General features: G+C 40.4%; 1 protein-coding gene and 1 long non-coding RNA gene across 3 annotated transcripts in view; one reads left to right on the top strand and one right to left on the bottom strand.

Moving 5' to 3' along the window:
• The window catches only part of LOC140687419 (uncharacterized), a 76,590-nt gene that overhangs the window by 46,431 nt on the left and 5,865 nt on the right, over window positions 1–24,294 (top strand). The gene's annotated exons all lie outside the window — the stretch shown is intronic.
• On the bottom strand, window positions 16,610–21,572 carry PROCR (protein C receptor). 2 transcript variants are annotated; one of them, XM_072944103.1, is made up of 5 exons: window positions 21,518–21,572; window positions 21,163–21,313; window positions 18,193–18,444; window positions 17,506–17,781; window positions 16,610–17,277 (listed from the first exon to the last, which is right to left on the bottom strand). In XM_072944103.1, exons 2-5 carry the CDS (start codon window positions 21,239–21,241, stop codon window positions 17,159–17,161), a joined length of 726 nt encoding a protein of 241 aa, XP_072800204.1. In that variant the 5' UTR covers window positions 21,242–21,313; window positions 21,518–21,572; the 3' UTR covers window positions 16,610–17,158. The 2 variants fall into 2 exon arrangements, with proteins under 2 accessions (XP_072800204.1, XP_072800205.1); XM_072944104.1 differs by lacking the exon at window positions 21,518–21,572 and adding an exon at window positions 21,449–21,463.

Below are 24,294 nucleotides of genomic sequence, written 5' to 3'. Positions count from 1 at the left end.
TCTTTACAACTGCACCTCAGTTTTACCAAGCTAGCCAGGTAAATACTTTTTGCTTGATTTCTTGATAACTTCCACCACAGTTGACAGTCTCCTTTTTGAAACACACTCTTCCCTTGGGTTTGGCACCATCACATTCTGATTTCCTCCCTACCTTTTAGCTCCTCGTTCTAAGTTTTCTAGTTCCACCTCTTCCAATTGACCTGTTAAATTCAAGAGTTCCTCCTGGTAGACATAAGCCCTTTTCTCTTCCTGTTCTTTTCTTACTAAGAGATTTCATCCATTAGCCACAATTTCAAATGCCATCTGCCTCCCATAAACTCTCATATTTCTATCACTAACCTAAGACCTCGCTCCCAAACTCCTAAATCCAATTGCTTTTTCCACACCTATACCTGAATGGCTCAAAGAATTTACAACCTGCAAAAAACCAAAGGCAAGCTCATGTTCTTCCCGTTCAGAATCTCATCTTCTGCTAAGCTCCCCCAACTGAGTCACAGTATTCCATCTGCCCACCTCATGCCAGAGGGCTGGGAGGCATCCGTCATACCTCCTCAACCTCCTCCATGGCTAATGGAATGCACTTCATGCAAGATTTAACTCCAATAACACTTTATTCTGTTTGCACTAAAGCCCTTTTATATATGCTTATCTCTTTTGATCCATGAGCTAATTCTATACCCTCATATAGCACCTTGTACTTCATCATACTTGTCCAAATTGTAATTACATAACTATTTGTATAATTATCTCTCCCCCCACATTTTAAGTTCCATAAACACAAGGACTATGTCTTTTTTTTCTGGCACATGGTAGGATCTCAATAAATATTTGTTAAATTAACAAATGTGAACATAGATGGTAGCAACTCTGTGCTCTTTACAATTTAGTACCTGATGCTGTGTGCCCAGTAGAGGGCAGCAGAGTATAGATAATGGAGGGAGTCCAGCTCCAGTATTAAAAGGGTGACTGGGTAAGTCACTCAACTTTTCTGAGACTCTGTTTCCTTCCTCCGAAGTTAGGGCTCATTCTCCTCCCCGTGAATCAAAAGAGATAAGCAGATATAAAAAGGCTTTAGTGCAAACAAAAAAGAGAGTGTTATTGGAGTCAGTTATGATAAATACTTGTTGGATAAATGGAGGCAGAGGAAGAGGAACTTGATTACATGATGATGGAACAGATATGAGTAGAGACTTGACAGATTCAAGAAAAGAGGAAACGAAAGCTCAAGGAAGAGACTGGCCTAAGTCCAGAGCCAGCCGGAGGCAAAGCTGTGAAATTATCAGTGTGTTCTCTCATCTCTCATCTCTGCTCTCTGGTTGCTGCCCTCCCGCCTCCACCTCTAGCCTCTGGTGCCCGATCACTGTGCTGTGCTGCAGGCCTTTCTTTCCCTTTCCTCCATAGAAGCACATGTGTCCTGTGTCCTGTCCCCTCAGAGGCCTGCTCATTGCCATCTGCAGTGACAGCTCGTAAACTCAATAGATGGGCCCCTGCTAAAGTGCTAATGGCAGACTGTGTTATTTTACCACTCCCCATAATAGGAGTTCGAGCTTCTTGAGACAGAAAGAATAATCTCCTCAAACAGAATATCTGAATAAAAATAAAATCTACATTTAAAAACATCCACACACACAAATGAACTCAAATTCAATTAAAGACCTAAATGTAAGATCAGAAACAATAAAACTGAGAAGAAAACATAGGCAGAACACTCTCTGACATGTCAGTAATTATTTTTTTGATCTGTCTCCTAAGGCAAAGGAAACAAAAGCAAAAGTAAACAAATGGGACTAATTCAACTTAAAACATTTCGCACAGCAAAGGAAACCATCGACAAAACAAAGACACTACTGAATGGGAGAAAATATTTGTAAATCATATGACTGATAAGAGTGTTAATATCCAAAATATATAAATAGCTCATACAACTCAACATAAAAAAAACCTGATTAAAAAATGAGAAGTAATTATCAGGGAAATACAAATCAAAACTACAATGAGGTATCACTTCCAGCCAGTCAGAATGGCCATCATTAAAAAGTCCACAAGCGATAAATGCTAGAGAGGGTGTGGAGAAAAGGGAATCCTCCTACACTGCTGGTGGGAATGTGGTTTGGTGCAGCCATTACGGAAAACAGTATGGAGATTCCTTAAAATAGACTTACCATATGATCCAGCAATCCCACTCCTGGGCATATATCCAGAAGGAACTTTAATTTGAAAAGATACATGCACCCCAAAGTTCATAGCAGCAGTATATACAACAGCCAAGACATGGAAGCAACCTAAATGTCCATCGACAGATGACTGGATAAAGAAGTTGTGGTATATTTATATAATGGAATACTACTCAGTGATAAAAAGAATAACACAATACCATTTGCAGCAACATGGATGGACTTGGAGATCATCATTCTAAGTGAAGTAAGCCAGAAAGAGAAAGAAAAATACCATGATATCACTCATATGTGGAATCTTAAAAAAAAAAAAGAAGAAAAAGAAGAAGAAGACACTAGTGAACTTATCTACAAAACAGAAACAGACTCACAGACATAGTAAACAATCTTATGGTTGCCAGAGGGACAGGAGATGGGAAGGGATAAATTGAGAGTTCGAGGTTTGTGTATACTAACTAATATATATAAAATAGATAAACGGCAAGTTTCTTTTGTATAGCACTAGGAACTATGTTCAATATTTTGTAATAACCTTTAATGAAAAAGAATATGAAAATGAATGTATGTATACATATATATGCATGACAGGGACGTTGTGCTGTACACCAGAAATTGACACATTGTAACTGGTAGCTCCTAAAACAGTGTCTGAAATATAGTAGGCACTCAATAAACATTTTTGAATAAATTCATGTAAATTGTCAAGTAGTGGCAAGTCCAGAAGAATAATACTGGGATACTGAATACTCACATCTCATAAAGAACTCTTGAGGGAGACATAGATGTTTAATTTAGAGATTTGGGGGAACAGGATCACTGTCTTCAAAAATACGCAGGGCTGTCACATGTGGTTTTGGAGATCAGAACTTGGACCTGACCCTCTGGAATACTTCAAGTGACAGAGAGTTCACTACTTTGTGGATCAACCAGTTCCATTACTGGATTGCTCTATTAGAAAGTTATACTGAGATAACATTCATTTCCCTATGACTTCCTCTTATTCATTAAACATTCTCTGGAGCTTCACAGACCTACCGTTATTCCCTCTTAACTTGTAACTGGATGAAATGAGACACCAAGGGGTATGCTTGAGGAAATTAAAAAACAAACAAACAAACAAAAATGACAGGACTTTTGCAGGAAGAAATACACATACTGAAAAACGGCAGGCTTGAAAAAATAAAGGGTTTTATTGTTTGTTTTGGAGGGACAGGGTTGTGAGGTTGTGAGAGGAAAGAGAAAGAAGGAAGATGAGTTGGTGACTAGGAACAGGAATCTTGGGGAAAAGAACAGAAATACCTAAAGGAGAATTTGATTAAGTTTCTGCTGTGTGGCATGATGAGCCTTTTTACCAGGCTCCCCATTTAAGTAATCAGTAAAATATCCCTGCGTTGTAGAGTTGAATCTATTTTTACATGCTTTTTTAAAATTGAAGGATAGTTTAGTTGGATCTGTTTGGGGGTTGTATCGAGGTCCTGAGGATGGTGAATGGGAGCCAGACTGGGGCTACTTACTCACGGGAGAGCTGCCATGTGCAGGTCCACATACTCGAGTCCTTCCGTAAATGAAGGGGTAGCAGAGGAAGTCAAGTTTTGGATTCTGTACACTGGAAATGAGAATAATAACATCTGCTGGGAAATGCTTGTTCAGCAGATCAACAGAGTTTTTAATGAGATAATAGAGTAAAAATATTTCTGTAACTATAAAGTTGTATATAAAAGAGATTATTATTAAAGTAAACAGAAGACTGGATGAAATCACTTCCTTTCTCAGAAATCATTAGTTTATTTTTTCATTCATCTGGCTATCTATTGTCTATATTCTAAATCCCTGGCACTGTTCTAGATTCTAAGGATTCAAAGATGAACAAGAGTGTTTTATTTCTCAAGAGGAGGAACTAATTGACTAGTAATACCGTAGAATTAAGTATTACTACTTAGCAAGTATTACTTCTTCTAGAAGTCATCATCAGACCGTTCACTATTCCCCAAACATAAGGTACACTTTCACCCTCTTTGCCTTTATGCTGTTCTGTCTGTCCAGAATCCGCTCATTACTCGTTCATCAAGCAAACACGTATTGGGTTCTTTCCTTATATTGGAATTATGCTGGGACATGTCAAGAACATGTTGATAAATAAGATATAATTTCTGGCTTCAAAGATCTTAGCCTAAGAGGGGAGAAACATCTTTCCTCTCCTCACCTAGTGAAATTCTTCTCCTCCTTCAAGGCCCAGATGAAATCTATGGCCTCTCTGTAGCTTTCCCTGACCCTTTTCCCTCAGTACATAGCTTATAATTCCTATGTACCTTTTTCATTCTTTCTGTGTGAAAACGCGTTGTTTTGTATGCCTCTCCTCCTAGACTATAAGCTCCTGGCAGGGATCATGTTTTACCCACTTCTGCATTCCTTAGAGCAGTTTGCATGACACTTTACATCAACTAGGGCCCCAGCAACAGCTGGTTGAATTCGAAGAAGAATAAAGCACAGAAACCAAAACCTCAGACCTGGCAGGAAGCATAAAATCAAGACACACATGTTGAACTGAATTCAAAGGAGGGGGAAGACAAGCTAAGCCACCCATAGGGAGGCTTTCAGACTATGCTAGGGAGTCACTGGTTTACATTTTTTTCCATATTTATTTATTTCTGTGTAAACTCAAATTCGGCCTCCAGTAGTCAGGCTGTTGGGGGATAGGGTTAAGCCAAACATTCTGAAAGTGGTCCGAGAGGAATGGGACTTCTAGAACTCTTAGAGTTGCCCACATGCCAGCTGTCTGGACTTAGGAACTTAGAATCCTCTTTATTAGAGCTGGAAGTTATTTTAGAAATTCAAAACTCCCTTTTAGAGGGGCACTGATTTAGCCAAGATAAAAAAAAACTATAAACAAATATTCACATGTGTAAGCATAGGCGATGAACTGTCTCTTCACTGTCTACTCTGTGTAGAAATGAGGATCCTATCATCTCCCTAAAAGGTCAGAGTTACTCATCCCACTGTTTTTCTGACTCTTGACCTCTCCTTCTTTGGGATGTGGACAAGAATTTTCAGAGAAGCTCTGCAAGTAATCCCAGCCTGTGACTCCTGCCACACATCTCACTGCATGGTGTAGCAGCAACAGCTCAGGATCAGAAGTCAGAAGTCCCAAGTTCTAGTGCCAGTTCTCATACCTGGTAACTGTGGAAACTTGGACAAAACACTTATTCTTTTTCAGCCTCAATTTCACCATCAGTACAAGAGTGTACAATCAAACATTTTACAATTCTACCTCTTTATTCTCCCCTGTGGACTCAGAGGAACAGTGATCAGAGTATGGGTTGATAAAGCACAGAGAGAGAAGTAACTTCCCCTAACCTAAACCTTAAGGCTCTTTTTCTTTTTTTAAATAATTGTTAACTTTTTTTTTTTTTGCTGGCTTCTGGTTTAAGCATTTATTGCTTTCTTTTTCCATAGTCAAGACTTTTTGTTTGTTTGTTTGTTTGTTACCACCTTGTAACATCTTTACAGGCATATCTTGGAGATATTTGTGTTTGGTTCTGACCACTACAATAAAGTGAGTATCTCAGTAAAGCCGGTGGCATGAATTTTCTGGTTTCCAAGTGCATATAAAAGTTATGTTTACACTCTATTGTAGTCTATCAAGTGTACCATAGCATTTCGTCTAAAAAAACACAATGTATATATCTTAATTTAAAATTACTTTATTGCTAAAAAATGCTAACCATCACCTGAGCCTTCAGCAAATCATAATCTTTTTGCTGGTGGAGGTCCTGCCTCCATGTCGATGGCTTCTAACCGATCAGGGTGGTGGTTGCTGAAAGTTGGGGTGGCTGTGGCAATTTCTTATAGTAAGACAACAGTGAAGGTTGCCCCATCAATTGACTCTTCTTTCACAAATGACTTCTCTATAGAGGGCAATCCTGTTAGATAGCATTTTACCACAGTAGAACTTCTTTCAAAATTGGAGTCAGTCCTCTCAAACCCTGCCACTACTTTATCAATTAAGTTTAAGTAATACTCTAAATTCTTTGTTGTCGTTTCAACGATCTTCAAAGCACCTTCACCAGGAGTAGATTTCATCTCAAGAAACCACTTTATTTGCTCATCCAAAAGAAGCAACTCTTCATCCGTTAAAGTTTTATCATGAGATTGCAGCAATTCAGTCCCATCTTCAGGCTCCATTTCTAATTCTAGTTCTCTTGCTATTTCCACACCGCCTGCAGTTATTTCTTCCACTTAAGTCTTGAACTCCTCAAAGTCATTCATGAAAGGTGGAATCAGCTTCTTCCAAGTTCCTGTTACTGTTGATATTTTGATCCCTTCCCATGATTCATAAATGCTCTTAATGGCATCTAGAATGCTGAATTCTCTCCAGAAGGTTTTCAACTGATTTTGCCCAGATTCAGAGAACTCACTATGGCAGCTTACAGAAAGTTTTTTTTTTTTTTGACTGACAGATCCTGTCTCAGGTTTATTTGTACAAACAGCACAGAAAGACACGAGCCCCATGCAGACAGCAGCCCCAGGGTCACACCAGTCCTTCTATCCTTACATCTGCAGATGAAGGCCTCTATCTGGAGCCTTTGCGGGGGCCTGGGCACCTTTGGGAGCCTGAGCCTGAGCCAGAGCTTCGCTGCTGCCTTGGCCTTAGTTTGAGCCTTGGCCTTTGGCCAGCAGAGCCTGAGACCCTTGGCGATGTGGGCAGAAACACGTTTTCTGAGCTTGGGGTGAGCAATGTAGGCAAGTCGACTGAGTCTGCGGCTGTGGCCCTGTAGGATCTTGGGCTTGACCTCCTTGGGCTTTATGAGAACCTTGATAGCCCCAGCACATGCACTCATGGCCTTGGCGTTGTTGGCCTGCATCTTCTTCAGGCCCTTCTTGTTGTGCTTCTTGGCAAGGCACATGTTTCTCAGGAACTTGAGGTCCACCCCCTTAATAGATTTGTATCATTGTGATCAGGGATTTTGGATGCTGTTTCTGTGCCATTTTCGGGACGGTTGTGCATGGTGTGGTTCTTTGACTTGGCTGTGTCTGCTTTGGGGCTGGCAGATCCCAAAGCCCAGAAAGTATTTCTTAAATAATAAAGCTGGAAAGTTGAAGTGTCTCCTTTATCCATGGGCTACAGAGTGGACGTTGTGTCAACAGGCATAAAAACAGCACGAATCTTGTTGTACATCTCCACCAGAGGGATCAGGTTCCTTGTCAATGAGCAGTAGTATTTTGAAAGGAACAGTTTTTTTCCTGAGAAGCCATTATAGAATTATTAATTGGCCTAATTTCAATATTGTATCTCAGATGGGAATAGGAAGGCCAGAGGAGAGAGAATGAGATGAGGGAACAGCCAGTTGGTGGAGAGGTCAGAACACACAAAATTTATTGAGTTTGCCATCTTATATGGGCATGGTTCATGGAGCCCCAAAACAATTACAATAGTAACATCAAAGATTACTGATCATCATAACAAATACAATAATGACACAGTTGAAATATTGTGAGAATTACCAAAATATGGCACAGAGACATGAAGTGAGCAAATGCTGTTGGAAAAATGGTGCTGATAGATTTGCTCAATGCAGGGTTGCTACAAACCTTCAGTTTGTTAAAAACAAAAGAAACAAAAAAACCACAGTATCTGCGAGGTGTGGTAAACCAAAGCACAATAAAACAAGATACACCTTTATTGAGATATATTTCACTGTACCATAAATTCATCCATTTAAAGTATGCAGTACAATGTTTTATTTATTCAGAATTGTGCTTCCATCATCACAGTCTGAATTTGGAGTATTTTTATCACCCCATGTATCCTTTAGCAGTCACATTGTGTCACCAACCCCTTCTCAGCACTAGGCACCACTAATCTACTTTTTATATTTATGGATTTCCTATTCTGGACATTTCATGTAAATGGAATCATACATGATGTGGTTCTTTGTGACTGGCTTCTTTTATTTATCATAATGTTATTTTCAAAGCTCATCCATGTTTAGCACGTATCAATATTTAATTCATTTTTATGGCTACATAATATTCCATTGTACAAATATACCACATTTTGTCTGTCCATTCAGATATTTGGATTGTTTCCACCTTCTGGCTGTTATGAATAATGCTGCTTTGAACATTCATGTACAAATGTTTGTGTAAACGTGTTTTCAATTCCCTTGAGTACATACCAGAATAGAATTGCTGAGACATATGGTAACTCTGTGCTTAACTTTTGGGAAACTGTCAAGTGTTTCCCAAAATGACTGTACCGCTTTGCATTTCCACCAGCAATGTATGAGGGCTCCACTTTCTCCACATTCTCATCAACACTTGTTATTGTCTGTCTCTTTTATTATAGCCATTCTTGATGGTGTAAAATAGTATCTCATTAGTCTTGATTTGCATTTCCTTAATGACTAACAATGTTGAACATCTTTTCATGGACTTATTTGGCCACTAGTGTATCTTCTTTTTAAGGAATGTCTATTCAAATCCTTTGCCTATTTTTAAATTGGGTTGTTTGTCTTTTTATTTTTGTGTTGTAAGAGCTGTTTATATGTTCTCTAATACTAGATCCTTATCTGATATATGATTTACAAATATGTTCTTCTATTCTGTGCGCTATGTTTTCACTTTATTGAGTGTCCTGTGAAGCACCAAAGTATTTTATTTTGGTGAAGTACAATTTATCTATTTTTTTCTTTTGTTGCTTGTGCTTTTTGTATCATCACCTAATCTAAGGCCAATATTGACCCTCGTATTTTCTTCTAAGAATTTTATGGTTTTAGATCGTATACTTAGTTCTTTGACCATTTTGAGTTAACTTGTGTTTATAGTGTAAGGTTGGGATTCCAAATTTATTCTTTTGCATGTTGGTATCCAGTTGTCTTTGCACCATTCGTTGAAAAATTATTCTTTCTCCATTGAATTACTTTAGCAAATTGTAGAAAATCAATTGACCACAATGTAAGGGTTTATTTCTGGAGTCTCAGTCCTATTCCATTGATCTCTATGTCTGTCTTTATGCCAGAAAACACTGTGTTCATCATTATAGATTTATAGTAAGTTTTTAAATCAAATGTGTGAGTACTCAACTTTTATTTCAAGATATTTTTGGGAGTTATTTTAGGTCCCTTACACTTCCATATGAATTTTAGAACCAGCTTATCAATTTCTGCCCCAAAATAGGCAGCTGGGATTTTAATAGGGACTGTATTGCATCTGTAGATTAGATTGTGGGATACTGCTGTCTTAAAACATTGACATATTGCTGTCTTAATGTAAGTCTCTCATCAATAAATACAGGATTTTTTCCATTTATTTAGAATTTCTTTAATTTCTTTCAATGAGAACTTGTAGTTTTCAGTGTACAGATCTTATGTTCCTTTTGTTAAATTTATTCTTAAGTATTTTATTCTTTTTTATGCTATTAAAATAAAATAGATTTCTCTTTTTAATTTTATTACTGGATTGTTTATTACTAGTGCACAGAAAAACAGTTGGTTTTTATATATTGATCTTGTATCCTGCAACCTTGCTAAACTTGTTTATTAGCTCTAACAATTTTGTTTAGTAGATTCTTTAGGATTTTCCATGTACAAAATTATGTCATTTCTGAATAGGTATATCTAATATACTTTTAAAATTTTTATTTAGTACTATACTTTTAAGTTTTTTTAAACTTTTTTTATTGATTTATAATCATTTTACAATGTTTTGTCAAATTCCAATGTAGAGCACAGTTTTTCAGTTATACATGGACATGTATATATTCATTGTCACATTTTTTTCTCTGTGAGCTACCATAAGATCTTGTATATATTTCCCTGTGCTATACAGTACAATCTTGTTTATCTATTCTACAATTTTGAAATCCCAGTCTCTCTCTTCCCACCCCCACCCCCTTTAAAATTTTTATTTAGTGTACTTTTATACCTCTAGTATATCTAGTATACTTTTACTTCTTCCCTTCCGATCCAGGTGTCTTATTTCTTATTCTTGCCTGATTGCTCAGGCTAGAACTCAAGTACAATGTAGAAAAAAAAGTAGGGAGAGCAGAAATTCTTATCTTGTTTCTGATTTTAGGGGAAAAGTTTCAGTCTTTCATTGTCAAGTATAATGTTAGCTATGAGTTTTTCTGTAGATAACATTTATAAGGTTGTTTTTAACTTCCTGAGATGTGTTTTGTGGCTTAACACGTGATCTGTCCTTGAAAATGGTTCATGTGTGCCTGAGAAGTATATATATTTTGCTCTCGTTGGAAGAATATTTTATAGATGTGTGTTAGGTCTAGTTGTTTTATTGTGTTCTTCAAGTCTTTTGTGTCTTTATTGATTTTCTGCCATTATTAAAAACGGAGTATTGAAGTCTCCATCTATTATTGTTGAATTGTGTATGTCTCCCTTCAATTCTGTCAGCTTTTGCTATATATATTTTAAAGGCTGTTGCTGGGTGCATATATGTTTATAATTATTATATTTTCCTAATGGATCAACCCTTTCCTCATTATAAAATGTCCTTTATTATTCCTCATAACTCTTTTTTGTCTTAGAGTCTAATTTGTCTAGCCACACCAACTGTCTTATGATTTCCCCCTCTTTTTACTTCTAACCCATTTGCATCTTTAAATATAAAGTGTGTCTACTATAGATAGCATAAAGTTGGAATTTGTTTTTTTTTAATTCAGTATGACGGTCTCTGCCTTGTGATTGGATTGTTAATCCACTCACATTTATAGTTTTTTCCAGCTTTATTGAAGTATGATTGACAAGTAGAAATCGCATATATTTAAGATGTACAATGTGATGCCTTGATATATGTATTCATTCTGAAAAGCTAACCACAATCAAGCTAATTAACATATCAGTTACTTTACCTAGTTACTTTAGTGTGTGTGGTGAGAACAGTTGAGATTTACTCTCTTAGCAAATTTCAAGTATACAATACGTTATTATTAACTATATCACCATGCTACACATTAGGTCTCCAGAACTTATTTATTCACCTTACAACTGAAAGTTTGTTTCCTTTGACCAACATCTCCCCATTCCCCTCCCCCAGTCACCCCCAGTCCCGGGTAATCACCATTCTATTCTCTGTTACTGTGAGTTCAACTTTTTTAGATTCTACATATAAGTGAGATCATGCAGTATTTGTCTTCCTGTGTTTGACTCATTTCAGTTAGCATAATGTCCTCCAAGTTCATCCATACTGTTGCAAATGGCAGGATTTCCTTCTTTTTTAAGCCTTTTTTTTGAGGCTGTATGCCTCATTTTCTTTATCCATTCATCTAGTGACAGACATTTCAGTTATTTTCGTATCTTGGCTGCTGTGAACAATGCTGCAGCAAAAATGGGAATGCAGATATCTCTTTGAGACAGTAATACTATTTTCTTTGGATATATACCCAGCAGTGAAATTGATGGATCATGTAGTAGTTCTGTTTAATTTTTTGAGGTACTTCTGTATTGTTTTCCATAATGACTGCCAGTTTACTTGCTCACTGACAGTGTATAAGGGTTAAAAATAATAGCCATCCTAACAGGTGTCAGGTGGTTTTGATTTGCATTTCCTTGACTATTAGTGTTGTTGAGCACCTTCTCACGTACCTGTTGGCCATCTCTATGTCATCTTTGGAATAATGACTATTCAGGTCCTCTGCCCACTTGTTAGATTATTTGTTTGCTTTTTAATACTGAGTTGTATGAGTTCTTTATGCATTTTGGATATTAACCCTTATCCGATATCTGATTTGCAAATATCTTCTCCCATTTGGTAGATTGTCTGTCCATTTTGTTGATGGTTTCCTTTGCTGTGCAAAAGCTTTTTAGTTCATAGTCCAACTTGTTTATTTTTACTTTTGTTGTCTTTCCAGTTATTTTCTTGATGGTTGATCTAGGTCTTAAAATACACATCTTAATTTAGAGTCTAAAATATGCATCTCAACTTAGAGTCTACTTCAGAGCTATTTCTTTTAATTTTTTAGATATTGATTTTCAATAATGACAATAGCCCCTTAATGTGTACAATGCTTTGCAGTTTATAAATTCCTTTCAGATTGTCTTACATTATCTTTATAACAGCAATATGCAGTAAGCAGGCCATAGATTTCTCTTCTCCTTTTATAGATGAGAAAGCAGAATCAGTGAGGTGAAGTGTTTGTACAAAGTCACACAGTTAGATGATGGTGGAATCAGAACTATAATTCATTCATTCAAATAGCAATTCATTTTGTGAATCATATTTGTTTAATACTTACTACTGAGCTTAGCATGGGAATGAGGATGCCTGGGAAATGCTGAGAATATTAATGCATTCCAATTATATTGAGCAACTATAATTATATATTATAAATGTATAATTATATTGAGCAACCTGAGTTAGGTGATACAATTTTTACCTTATGGAGAGCTCACACTTTAGAAGACAAATGATTATAATACTGGGTGACAGTGTTCTAAAGGGGACTGTAAGACATACTTTGGGATCACAGAGGAAAGAATAGATAATTATGTATAGGAGAATCATGATGGCTTCACTGAGGAGATGACATTCAAGCTAGGTTTCAAAAGATGAATAAGGACTTTGCCAAGGAGAGAAAAGAATATGACATGAACTGGCATCATCAGATAGGACAAGGTATATTGGAGAAAACAAGAGTGGTTTGGAGTGGTTAGAAGGTAGGGTGAGAGAGGAGAACGGTACTATAGACTGAACATTTGTGCCCCCACCAAATTCATATGTTGAAACCTAATCCCCAATGTGATGATATATGGAGGTGGGGCCTTTGGAGGTGATTAGGTCATGAGCATAGAGCAGTCATGAACGGGATAAGTATCCTCAAAAAAGAGACCCCAGAGAGCTCCCTCCCCTCTTCCGCCTTGTGAGGACACTGAGAAGATGACTACCTGTGAACCAAGAAATGGGCCATCCTCAGACACCAAATATGCCAGCAACTTGATTTTGGACTTCCTAGCCTCTAGCAGTATGAATAATAAATGTTTGTCATTTAAGCCACCAAGTCTATGATATTTTTGTTATAGCAGCCTAAACAGACTAAGACAGAGGGGTTGAAGATGAAGTTAGAGAAAACACGTTAGCGTTGGATCATGGAGGATCTTGAACTCCATACATAAGGAATTTGGATTTTTTCCTATGGACAGTGGAAGAACTAAAAAATTCTGAAGAGAAAACTAGCATGTTTTAGAAAGTGCATTCTGATGGCAACTTTTTGACAGTACTAAAAGAGAGTAAGATCTGATTCTAATAGTCCAGGTTAGAGCTGGTGAAGGCCTGAACTACTGTGGTGGCAGCATTGGTGAAAGGGGTGATATAACATCTCAGCGCCTGAGTACACCTGGCTGACACTCCAAGATTTCACTCTTCTCCAGAATGGTTTCTTTCCACCTTCTCCTTTCCTTTTTGATCCCTAACTTGGGAGAAGGCCTAGTCTAGCCTCAATCTTGTTAACCAAGTCCGAACTCATTCTACTCGCCACATGACAGGCTAATGAATCAGGAGACAAGGTGTTGGGGCAAGGAATAATGACTTTATTTGGAAAGCCAGCAGACCAAGAAGATGGGGGACTAATGTCCTAGAGAACCATCTTACCCAAGTCAGAATTCAGGCTCCTTTTATACTGAAATGGGAAACGGGTGTGGTTGGTTGGTGCAGACTTCTTGGTGTCAGACTCCTTTATTCTTGCAGCTGCCTACATAGGTCAGGTCATGATGTTCCTGTAAACCGCTAACAAGACAAATGTTATTCTCTGTTCTGCATCTCTTTATCTCTATATGAGTGGAAAAGTGTTATACCCTTGAAGGTCAGAGCTGTGAGAATAGGCTATCCTGTATGTTTCAGGCTATAGGCGACATTCTTTTATAAAAGGGGCAGAACCAGTATGACTAAGCACAGGATAAAGAGCAGAGGGTTAGAGCTCAAGAAACAGATCTAATATGGAGTCAGATTTGTTCTTCCTTGTTACAATCTAGACAGAGTCCAGGCCAGGTCTTTTAAACTTGGGGTCAGTGGGTCTAACCCATCTGATGTCCCCTTTTCAACAGTGCAGCTGAAAGGGGAAAGAAGATTTCGGCAGCTCTCTAACAACCCTTGATAATTCTCCAGTGTTTTACCACCTAAAGAATACACGCCTTCCAGAGGCTTTAGAAGCCCAATACAATGAAACCCTCGCCTACCTTTCCAGTCTCGTTTTCCACCATTCCTCTATTCTCCAATCACATTGGGCTGGTTATCCTTCCTAAAATTTACTCTGCTTTTTTTCTAACTCTATGCCATTATTTAAACTGTTCTGTCTATATTTCCTATCTATGTGTGGTCGTATCTTACCCATCCACAAATCCCACTCTCCGCACCACTGCTCTGCCCTAGATTCCTCTGATTCCCTTAGAAAGAGTAGAAAAAACATAAATTCTAGAACCTGAGAACATGGGTTTGAATTTTGGCCCTGCTACTTACTTTACTTTTTATACTATCCTAACTAAGCATGTTTCCTAATTTAAAATGAGGGGACTACCTATCTTATAAGATCTCAGTGAGTACAGAATGATAAATACAAGTTAAAAAATTTAAAAACCATAAAGCAATACATAAATCACAACATAGCATCTTTATTTATGTTTCTTCCATTTATTTGGATAGCCTGTCTTGTATTACTCTTATTTGTATATGTTTTATCTTCCCAAGTAAACAATGAGCTCCTCAAGAAGGATCATGTCTTAATCATTTTATATTCTCCAAAGTACATAGCATAAAACCTTGCATTTGGAAGTTACTGATAAACACTTACTGCATAAGTAAATAAATTGATGGTGAGAGATACAGTGAAAATTTAGGGGTTTGTTTTGTTTTTTGTTTTCCCTACATCTGAAACCTCTTCTTCTGTGTGAATCTTAATGGAAGATAGGGTATCACCTCCCACAAGAGAAGCCAAAGATAACTATAATTTTCCCTTTTCCCCTCCATCTAGCTATGGCAGAGGCCAGGAGAAAAATTAGGAGGAGGCTATTGCCATGGTCCAGTCAAAAGACTGAGAGACTTTCTCAGTTTGGAGACAGAGAGAGAAATTGTCAGTCACAGGTTGGGTTTCCTGGAAGCTGATGCTGAGACAGAGTTTGAGGTGCAAGATATTACCTAGGGGGAGGAAGCAAGATTGAATAGAGGAAGAAGTCAAACTGCAGTGTAGAGCCAACAAAGACCCAGCCAACCTGTCAAGGAGCTGGGAGTGAATACAGCTCATCAGAATTGCAGTGGGCCAGAATGGCTGAACCTTTTTACCCCTGCTTTGCTCAGTCACTGAATGAGCATCCCCTCATGCAGGACTGTTCTTTGCAGATGAGGCAGACACTGAAGGAACTGAAGAAGCTGGAGGTTATCTGTTGACTATGCTCCTTGTAGGTGAACAGCAAGACTTTCCTTGAAGGTGGAATTGGGTGGCACACCTCTATGCCTACCACAAAGAAAGAGATGAATTATGGTATCTTGAATAAAAGCAATGGAGTGGAAAGGAGGGAACAGAGTCTACAGATATTGTATTTTGTAGGTGCAGATGAAGAGAGAGTAAACAAAGTTTAACACTGAGGCCTCTACATTGATACGATTTGATAGTAATTCTTTTTAACTGAGAGTAAACAAAAGAAGAGAGAACAAGTTTGGGGAGAAAGATAAGGAATTTCATTTTGAATATGTCGACTCTGAAATGTCTGCAAAATATTAACATAGAGATGATTTTCAAGAATCAAGGCAAATGGGGGGGTCTGGAGGTCAGGAGCAAGTGAGTATTGAGTATGCATATATTATTTTATATATATTATCTTATTTAATACTCAAAATGCCTCTGTGAGGTAGGCATTGTTTTTATTATACCCTTTTTGCATATTTTATTATACCTTTTGTTTATGAAGAAACTGAGACTTGAAGAGGTTAAATGCCTAGCTCAAAGAAGTAAAACTCATCTTTCTGATGACAAAACACATGCTCTCAAAGACATTATGACATTGCTTCCCCATGGAAACCACCACATATAGCTGGTATTTGAAGTCATGGAAAGTCACTGGAAAAGGTATAGTTGAAAGGGGAACAAAAGGAGCTAAAAAATGGAGTTCTAAGGAAGCCAGCATTTCAAAGGTGAATTGAGAAAGATGAGATAGGCAAAGGGATTGACTGAATGGCCAGAAGAGTTGTTAAAAATTAGAAGCCTGCTATCTCAGAAGTTAGGGTAAAAAGAGAGTCCTAGTCCACAAAGTAAAACTTTGCAGATATCATGGAAGATGAAGGTTTCACACTTAGAGGTCATTAATGATCTTAGAGCAGTTTACAGAGAAGTCAGATTGCAGTGGATTGAAGAGTGAGTGAGAGATGAGGAAGTAGAAGCAAAGGGCATAGGCTACTTTCCCAAAAGTTTGCAAAGTAGAGGAAATAATAATTCCATATACATAAGTAAGGAATTTATTTATATTAATTAATAACTCCTCACTCCCATATTATTTGGATTTTATGCTTCCACCATTTTTCTGGTTATTTCTACCACTATTGTACCAGTGTCCTGTCCCAAGTCTAACACACCTGGAAGCACTGAATGTTGGTTATTAGGGTTGTGGATGACTTGTTTTATTTGTTTATGTGTTTTGAATGACTCAGGTGACTCTATCTTTGGAAGATGGGCCATAGACCACACCCACTGCCCCAACTCCATCATCTGTTTTCCACAAATACTGATAAGCATTCACTTTTCAGACCAATTCAGCAAAGTATGCAAGTTCTTAGGTTCTTAGCAAACCAAGTATCTTGTCTACTTAGGCTCCTCCCTTTTCCTCCCCCAAACTCTTGGTGGGCAGATCTTGAAGAAATGAGCTGCTACTCCAAATCTTCTGGAATATAATGCTCCAGATGGGGAATCTGTATGGTTCTGCAGTGAGCTGAGATCTTCCCTTGCCAGCCTTCATCAGTCTAGCCCTTTTCCGGAAGGGGCTGGAGAGTCATTAGCGCTGCCGCCGTCCACCTGTGCACAGGAAGATGCCTACAGCCACTCCAGCGATGATGAAACAGCCCACCAGGATGCCCAGGACCAGCGAAGTGTAGGAGTGGCCTGTTTGGCTCCCTGCAGAACATGCAGAGGGTTAGCTTGAAGAACATACTCCCAAGAAGTCCATAGTTTGATTTCATCCCCAAAGAAAGGGGGCTTGTTCACCAATATACATAGGGCCTGTGTACTCTGTCCCAAACCTCTGGCCCTGGGTCTCCTCTTGCTCAAGGTATCCACCCTTCAGATCCATCTATTTGCCTGGAACAACCCACCCAACACACAGGCCCCTCCCCAATCCCATACCTTTCGAGTTATTCGTGATGTGTTTCTGCACGTACTGCACACAGGTGTCCTGCAGAAATTCCTGCAGTTCGTACCGAGTACGATTGTACTTGTTGAGCTGCTCCAGAGTGTAAGTGACCACTGTGGAGGATGCCTGACGCTCTGCCACCCATGAGGCTGTCTCTGGCCGGAATTTTATAAAGGCGCTCCCGTTCACAGCCACTTCGAAGAAGACATGGGCTCTAGAGCCCTCAGGAGGCAGCTCGCAGCCCAGGAAGCAGCGAATGGTCAGAGGAACTGTGGATAGGAGATTCAGAGTCAGGGGGCTGTGTGGAAAGGGTGCCAGGTTTAGGGGAAAGACCGCCAGGGAGAAGTGTGTTTTGGGGTTCAGAGTGGATCAGGGACAGGGCGTTGGAACAGAGACTATCCCGAGATTATGCCAGCAGGACGAGGGCCTGGCAGATGGTACGTCAGCTAGGACACCCACTCCTCTCCAGCCTGAAGCTCCGACCCAGCAATTAGCAAACGCAAAAAGACCACGTCCCTTCAGGGCATCCCCAAACTGGGTTCCTTGATAAGGCCCCGCCCTGTTCTTCCACAGGCTAGCCTCCTCTGCCCACCCCTCCACCGTTAGGTCCCGCCCATTGGCCACGCCTCCCACCTCAAGGGCCCACTCTCACAAGCCCCGCCCCTGCGCGCTCCACTCACAGGCCACGCCCCGCTCGCGGTGCACCACCTGCACCAAGCCCAGGAACTCCTGCAGGTAGCGCACCAGGCGGTTCTTTGTGAGCGTCCAGCTCTCGGGCTCCTGCAAGGGCTGCAGCTGTTCGATCGTGACGTTGTTGCCCGGACCTTCCAGCACGTGCGTCAGAACCCCCCCCAGCGTGGCGTTTCCCTGGTGCCACACTTGAGAGGGATTGCGGAAGTAGGAGACCTGGAGCATGTGGAGGTCCTGCGGGCCTGGAGGCAGGAGTCAGCGCGTCGAGCCCAGGCCAGCGTGGGAGGGGTGGACATGTAACCCGAGATAATAATACCCCACCCAGAGGTCGGCCGCCCACCTTCGAGGCCCTTCAATAAGTGTCCTCCCACTCTTCCTCCCATTTGACGCTCTCGGTAATCCTAATAGGAGGGCAGGACACGGGTTATTATCTTTGTTTTACAGATGAGAAAACTGAGGCCAGAAGTGCAGAAGCCACTTGCCCCAGGGTAATCCAGACAGTTGGTGGAAGAGCCACTCTGATCTTTCTTTCTCTCACCCCTTCCTTCCCGCCCCCTCCGTTTCGGGCTGGTTAGCAAATCCTGAGCTACAATGAAATCCCAATTCCATCTCCTGTTCTCTGTCTCCTGACCGCAGCCCTGCTTCAGGTTCTCATCTGGACCAGAGTAGTAACTTCCTTCCTCATTCTCCTCCACTCATTTTTCAGTTTCATCCCTTCTAATCTGACCTCCACCTAGCCTGGAAGTAAGTTTATGTCCTTCTCCTGCTTAAAATTCTCCAGGGACACACTCCCCTATCAATAATATTAATAATAATAACCATTAAGTGTTTATTGTGACCTGGGCACTGTACTTTATATGCATTATTATCTTATTTGTGCCTTCCTCCCATTAACTTGATGTAGCTACTATTATTAACCCCAGTCCACATGGAAAATAGGCCACAGCGGCATAGCAGAGCCAAGGTTTGAGTGCAGGCAGCCTGACCCAGCGTTCTTAGCCACTCAGCTATACAGCTTCCCCATAGAATATCTATCGGTAGAATCAGGTCCAAAGTCTTTAGCCTGCCATTCAAGGCTGCGGAAGACCAGGCCCCACCGGCCCTTTTTTTTTGGACTCTTCGAGGTGATTAGATAGTGTATCAAAGTACTTGGAGTCCCTCATGCTACCTTTTGGCTGACATGTGAATAACATGTCAGGCTTGCTCTGTATCCTGGCAAATTTCTATTCATGCTTTAAGATCCAGCTCTTTTTGCCTTCTCTTTGGAGAAGTTTTCCTAATGTTTCTTCTCTTTACCTTCTCAGACACAGCAGATCAGTTGCAGTGATTCCCAGATTCTGTATAACTGTCTTTAAACACACAGGCTACACTGGGTTCCTCTAGGCTATGGAATTGAAGGAGGATTAATAAAATGGCCGCACTTAGGCTAACAGATTGCTTATTCTTATGCTTGCCCTTAAACGGTCAACTGACCTGACTGATCAGGTGCTACTCACAGTTCCAGGCCCACTGTTGAAACTAAAGCTATTGATCTTACTATTTCTACTTTATTCAAAAGCTATAATCATGCTTGGTCTCTGAGTCAATCTCCAGGGAGAAGGTCACAGAACTGTAACATTACAAAGTAGGCTAACTACCAAGAAAACCACACCTTGAGTGCTTATGAGATAGAGATTGAAAAGGTGACAGAATGGGTTGCCTGAAGACATCATGATGCCATTCTAAGTCTTCTGATGAGAAAATGATTCTGTTGATTGTTATCAATGCTTTATTGTTTGAGCTATGGCTATATAACCACGCTGCCCCATCCCCAAGGTGGGTTCACAGTTTTGAAGGAACTAGCCTGCTGTAAGTCCCCTTTGCCTGGCAAAGTAATAAAGCTGCCTCTTTTGTTCTAAGCTCCAAGACCTTGTCTCTGGGTTATTTGGCTCGTCAGGCACTGGGGCTGATCTTTTGGAAACAAAATCATGTCTGGTTATCTCTTCTTCCCACACCCCCCTAAAGGCCTGGCACAGAGTTGGCGCCCACAGAGTGTTGGGGGAGGGGATGAGTCTGGGGTTGTACATCTGTGTGTGTGTGTGGGGGGTGTGTCTTGTCCAGGTTTGAATCTGAGAAGTTGTGCTCTGTGTCTGCAGATGTGAATAAGTTATTTGCGTGGGTAACCTTGTAAAGATTTTGTGAGAGTTTAATGAATCCATACACTTATTAACCACAGCAAGCACTCACTGAATACTCGTTATTTTCTCCCTCTCTGAGGGGGAGACTGAAGATACAGAGATTGTGGGAGAGGGGAGAGGAGGTCCCTATGTGATTACAGTGCAGGCCAATAACTCCCCTTCTCTGCTTAACTGGAACTGCTTCAGGCAGCCTGATCCCCCACGAGTTCTCCTACTGACCACAGCTAGTCTTTCCCCCGAGTTTCACCTCACCAACTCCCCCTAGTCTTCCTCTACCTTCTCTTGTCTCCTCTTTTGCCCCACATATCCCAGCCCCAGTCTTTCCCCAAGTCTTCTGTCAGTTCTCCTAGTGTCTCCCATTTCTTCCATCTTTTCTCTCATTTCTGAGTCTCTTTCCATATTCCCTAGACTCACCTTTATCCACCATCACCCTCAGATCTCCATCTCCAGACTTTGCCCCGTCTCTCCTCTCTTCCTTCGGCTAATTCCCCCTACCCCTTTCTACCAGTCCCTTTCCTATTTTCCCAGTCTTGTTCCTCCCCAGCCTCCCCTTCCTCCCCCCGCCCCCACCGCCCCGTCCCCACACAGAGCTGAACTGTACTTCTTCACCTTGGCTTTGGGACACAGACCAGTTCTCAGGACCCTGTCTGGTCTACACAGAGATCCAGCTGGCTGTAGATACAGACACAGTGGGATAAGCTCTCCTCTGGTCTTGCCCATGTACCCAGACAGGCTCAGAATCTCCAGAACCATCCCGAGGCAGGAGCTGTCCCCTTGACTCACCACCTGAGGCTTCCTGGCTACAGAGGGCCCAGCCGGGCAGGAGCAGTAGAGGCAGCAGTGGCAGCAACGTTGTCAACATCCTGTAGCTTCGGTTCTTGACCCCACCTGGGCTCTTGGCTCTGGCAGGCTGGGGGCTCCAGCTGGCTGCAGCCTAGGGGAAAAAGAAGTGAGCGCTGTCTGGGAGGGAGGAGGCTAGACAGGGGAGGCTGGAAGGTGGCCAGGGCATGGGAAGAGAAAGAGGGCGGCAGCTTATAAAGTGTTATTCCTGCCCTGTCTCATTTCCTACCGGGGGGCCGGCCACCCTCTTGCCCTCCCTCTGCTCCGCCCTGCAGCGCACTCTCCAGCCCAGACCTGCCTTTTCCCTTTTCTGTGGGCCGCTTCTGAGGAACGGAGCGGAAAAGGGGGAGAAGGGCCGGGAGAGAAGTCCTGCCCTCTCTGAGTCAGGGGGTGGGGCATCTGTTTTCAAATTAGAGCAGTTTCTAGGGTGTTGAGATCAACAGGTTCCTGATGGGGAAACTGAGGCCCAGAGAGATGTAGGGAATTGCCCAAAGCTTATACATCATGGTGGTGACAGATCCGGGGTTAGAATTCAGCTTTCCAGCATGCTGGCTGCATTTTTTCGGAATTTTAAGTAAATAGTAATTACACAATCAGGGATCTTGCTCTCAGAAATAGTCACAAATTGAGTATAAAGCAGCTTCAGGCAGCATTGTTTGCAACAGGAGGGAATTATGAACAATCTAATTCTCAACAGAAGATTAGTAACTTAAAGCCGTATTTTTCAAACTGAGGTCACCATCTGTTAGTGAGCAATGAAAACAAACAATTTGGCAGGACATGATTAGCAGGGTTTTTTCTGTAAGTAAAATAGAGCAGTGTAAAAATTTTCAGTGCATCACCCTTGGTAAGGGTATTATTTCATGAAATATTTGTTCAGCTGTATCTGTGTGTGTTTTGGTTTTGTGTGTGTATGTGTCTATGATGGATTTTGGATAACAGTATAAAATTTATTTCTTACTCTTAGGAAGCAAGTAGAAAAATTGGGAAGTCCCACCCCCAAACTATGATAATCTATACTGTGGAGAATTATGCACTTGTTAAAAAATCACCTTCCCTGCCCAATCCCCACTTTATTTTCATCATATCACTTAGCACTACCTGGAATTACATTATTCATCTACATGTTTATTGTCTGAATGTCCCATCAGAATGTAAGCTCCATGAGAATAGAGGCTGTCCATCTTGTTAGCTACTGTATCTAGAATAGTGCACATAATAAATAATATAATAAATATCAGCTAATGAATGACTGAATGAGTCAGTCATGAGAGAGTTATGATATAAACCTCCAAGAGTAAGTTACAGAATATTATATACAGTTTAGAACCATTTGTGTGTCAGCCACACACACGACAACAAAACAACCTAGTATTTTATGGGAGTAAATGAATCTGAAAGGATGTACATCAAATATAGCAGTGGTTTATCTCCAGGGAGGGTCCTGAGATTAAGAGTTAGGGATGGCAATCTTGTGAAAATCTTTTTCACCCTATTTTGTGAAGGGTTTTATCAGTCTATCTGTATTGTTTGGAAAATTTGCATCTAGAATGTGATCATATATCTTTTGTTGAATTAAAAATAAAAGTTTAAGAAACAAATTGTGGTCGAAGAAGATGGCAGATCATTATGAGTGGATGTGTTGGCAGGAAACTTTGATAAATGAAAAAGAAGTATGGAATGATAATGTATAGTATAATTCCATCTATTTTTAGTTTAAATTTTTTATTTCTGTCCAAGTAATCCGTATATAATTCGATTCTTAGATGCAAAAATTTGTATGTGCATATCTCTATGTATTTGTATATGCATAGGAAAAATGCTGGAAGGGTACCCTCAATAGAGATTACCTCTGGGGAATGGGATTAGATAAAGGGCTGTGAGGGGGATTCTGATTTTTTATTTTATACACTGTTTCTTGGAGGGAGAGATAATGTCATAGTAGAGTTGGAGAAAGCCCTGGGCATGTACCAGGCTCCCATTCTCTGAGCAGAATATATGCAAGAGTGTCCATTCTCACCTCTCAGTTGTTGCAAATCAACATAGAAATGACAAAGTGTTTTTCCAGCTTATCAAAATGGTCTAGTCAGAAGGAGAATGGGGGCCTTGTTTTCCTGGACTGTGACTTAGGAAAAGTGGAAGGACTTAAATCACTGCCAATTATATTGTCTTGCCTTTTATAAAAAATTATTGTGAAACACTTTATATTTGAAGAATTAACTCATGCTTGAAGAATTTTATTACAAACATACATGTCCCTACTACGCAGCATAAGAAACAAAATATTAGCAGTTTAATTGAAGCCCCCTCGGTACTCCTCTCCATCGTGTCTCTCACACCCCTGCCCCACTACCAAAGTAACCACGAATCAGAATTTCCTATTTTTTACATCCTTATATTTCTGTATACTTATATGACATATGCATATATCCCTAAGTAATATGTAAACTTTCAAATGCATAATGAAGCAGAGCATGAGGTCACTTAGCTTGAACTTTATGTAAATGGTATTGAAGTGCTCATATGCTTCTGCAACTTGCTTTTTTTACTTGGCTTTTTTTTTTTTTTTGAATTTCATTGATTTTCTTTTTTCTGGTGGAGGTGCTGGGGATGGAACCCAGGACCTCACCCATGCTATGCACACACTCTACCACTGAGCTATGCCCCCACCCCCTCACCTGATATGTTAATAAGATTCATCCATGTTGCCATGTGTAGGTCCATTAATTTCCACTGCTCTAGAATATGCTATCTTATGACTACACTGGAATTTAGTGTCTAACAACAGAAGAATAGATAAATACAGACTCCCCCTCTTCTGCCCCCCTCCCCAGTATTTTGCTATTATGAACAGTGCTGGTATGAATATTCTTGTAAACGTTTTCTTGTGCATATGTGGGAGTTTTTGTAGGTGCAAACCTGGAAGTGGAATTCCTGAGTCATAGGGTATGTGCGTCTTCAGTTTGACTAGATATTGCCAAACTGCTTTCCAAAAAGGTTGGGCCAAATTTATATCTCAGTGAGTGGGCGAGATTTCCCTCGCTCCTCTTCCCTGCCAGCCCTTGGCATTGTCAG

This window comes from Vicugna pacos, chromosome 19 (assembly GCF_048564905.1).
Source record: "Vicugna pacos chromosome 19, VicPac4, whole genome shotgun sequence".
NCBI classification, from domain to species: domain Eukaryota; kingdom Metazoa; phylum Chordata; class Mammalia; order Artiodactyla; family Camelidae; genus Vicugna; species Vicugna pacos.
The sequence above is the reverse complement of the archived record's forward strand: the minus strand, read 5'-3'. Positions and strand labels throughout refer to the sequence as shown.

Excerpts from the sequence above, each read along its gene's own strand:
- PROCR (XM_072944103.1), bottom strand. The coding sequence starts at position 21,241 with ATGTTGACAACGTTGCTGCCACTGCTGCCTCTACTGCTCCTGCCCGGC. Across the intron at positions 17,782-18,192 it reads CCGCGAGCGGGGCGTGGCCT|TTCCTCTGACCATTCGCTGC; the intron begins GTGAGTGGAGCG and ends TCCTATCCACAG. Across the intron at positions 17,278-17,505 it reads CATCACGAATAACTCGAAAG|GGAGCCAAACAGGCCACTCC; the intron begins GTATGGGATTGG and ends CATGTTCTGCAG.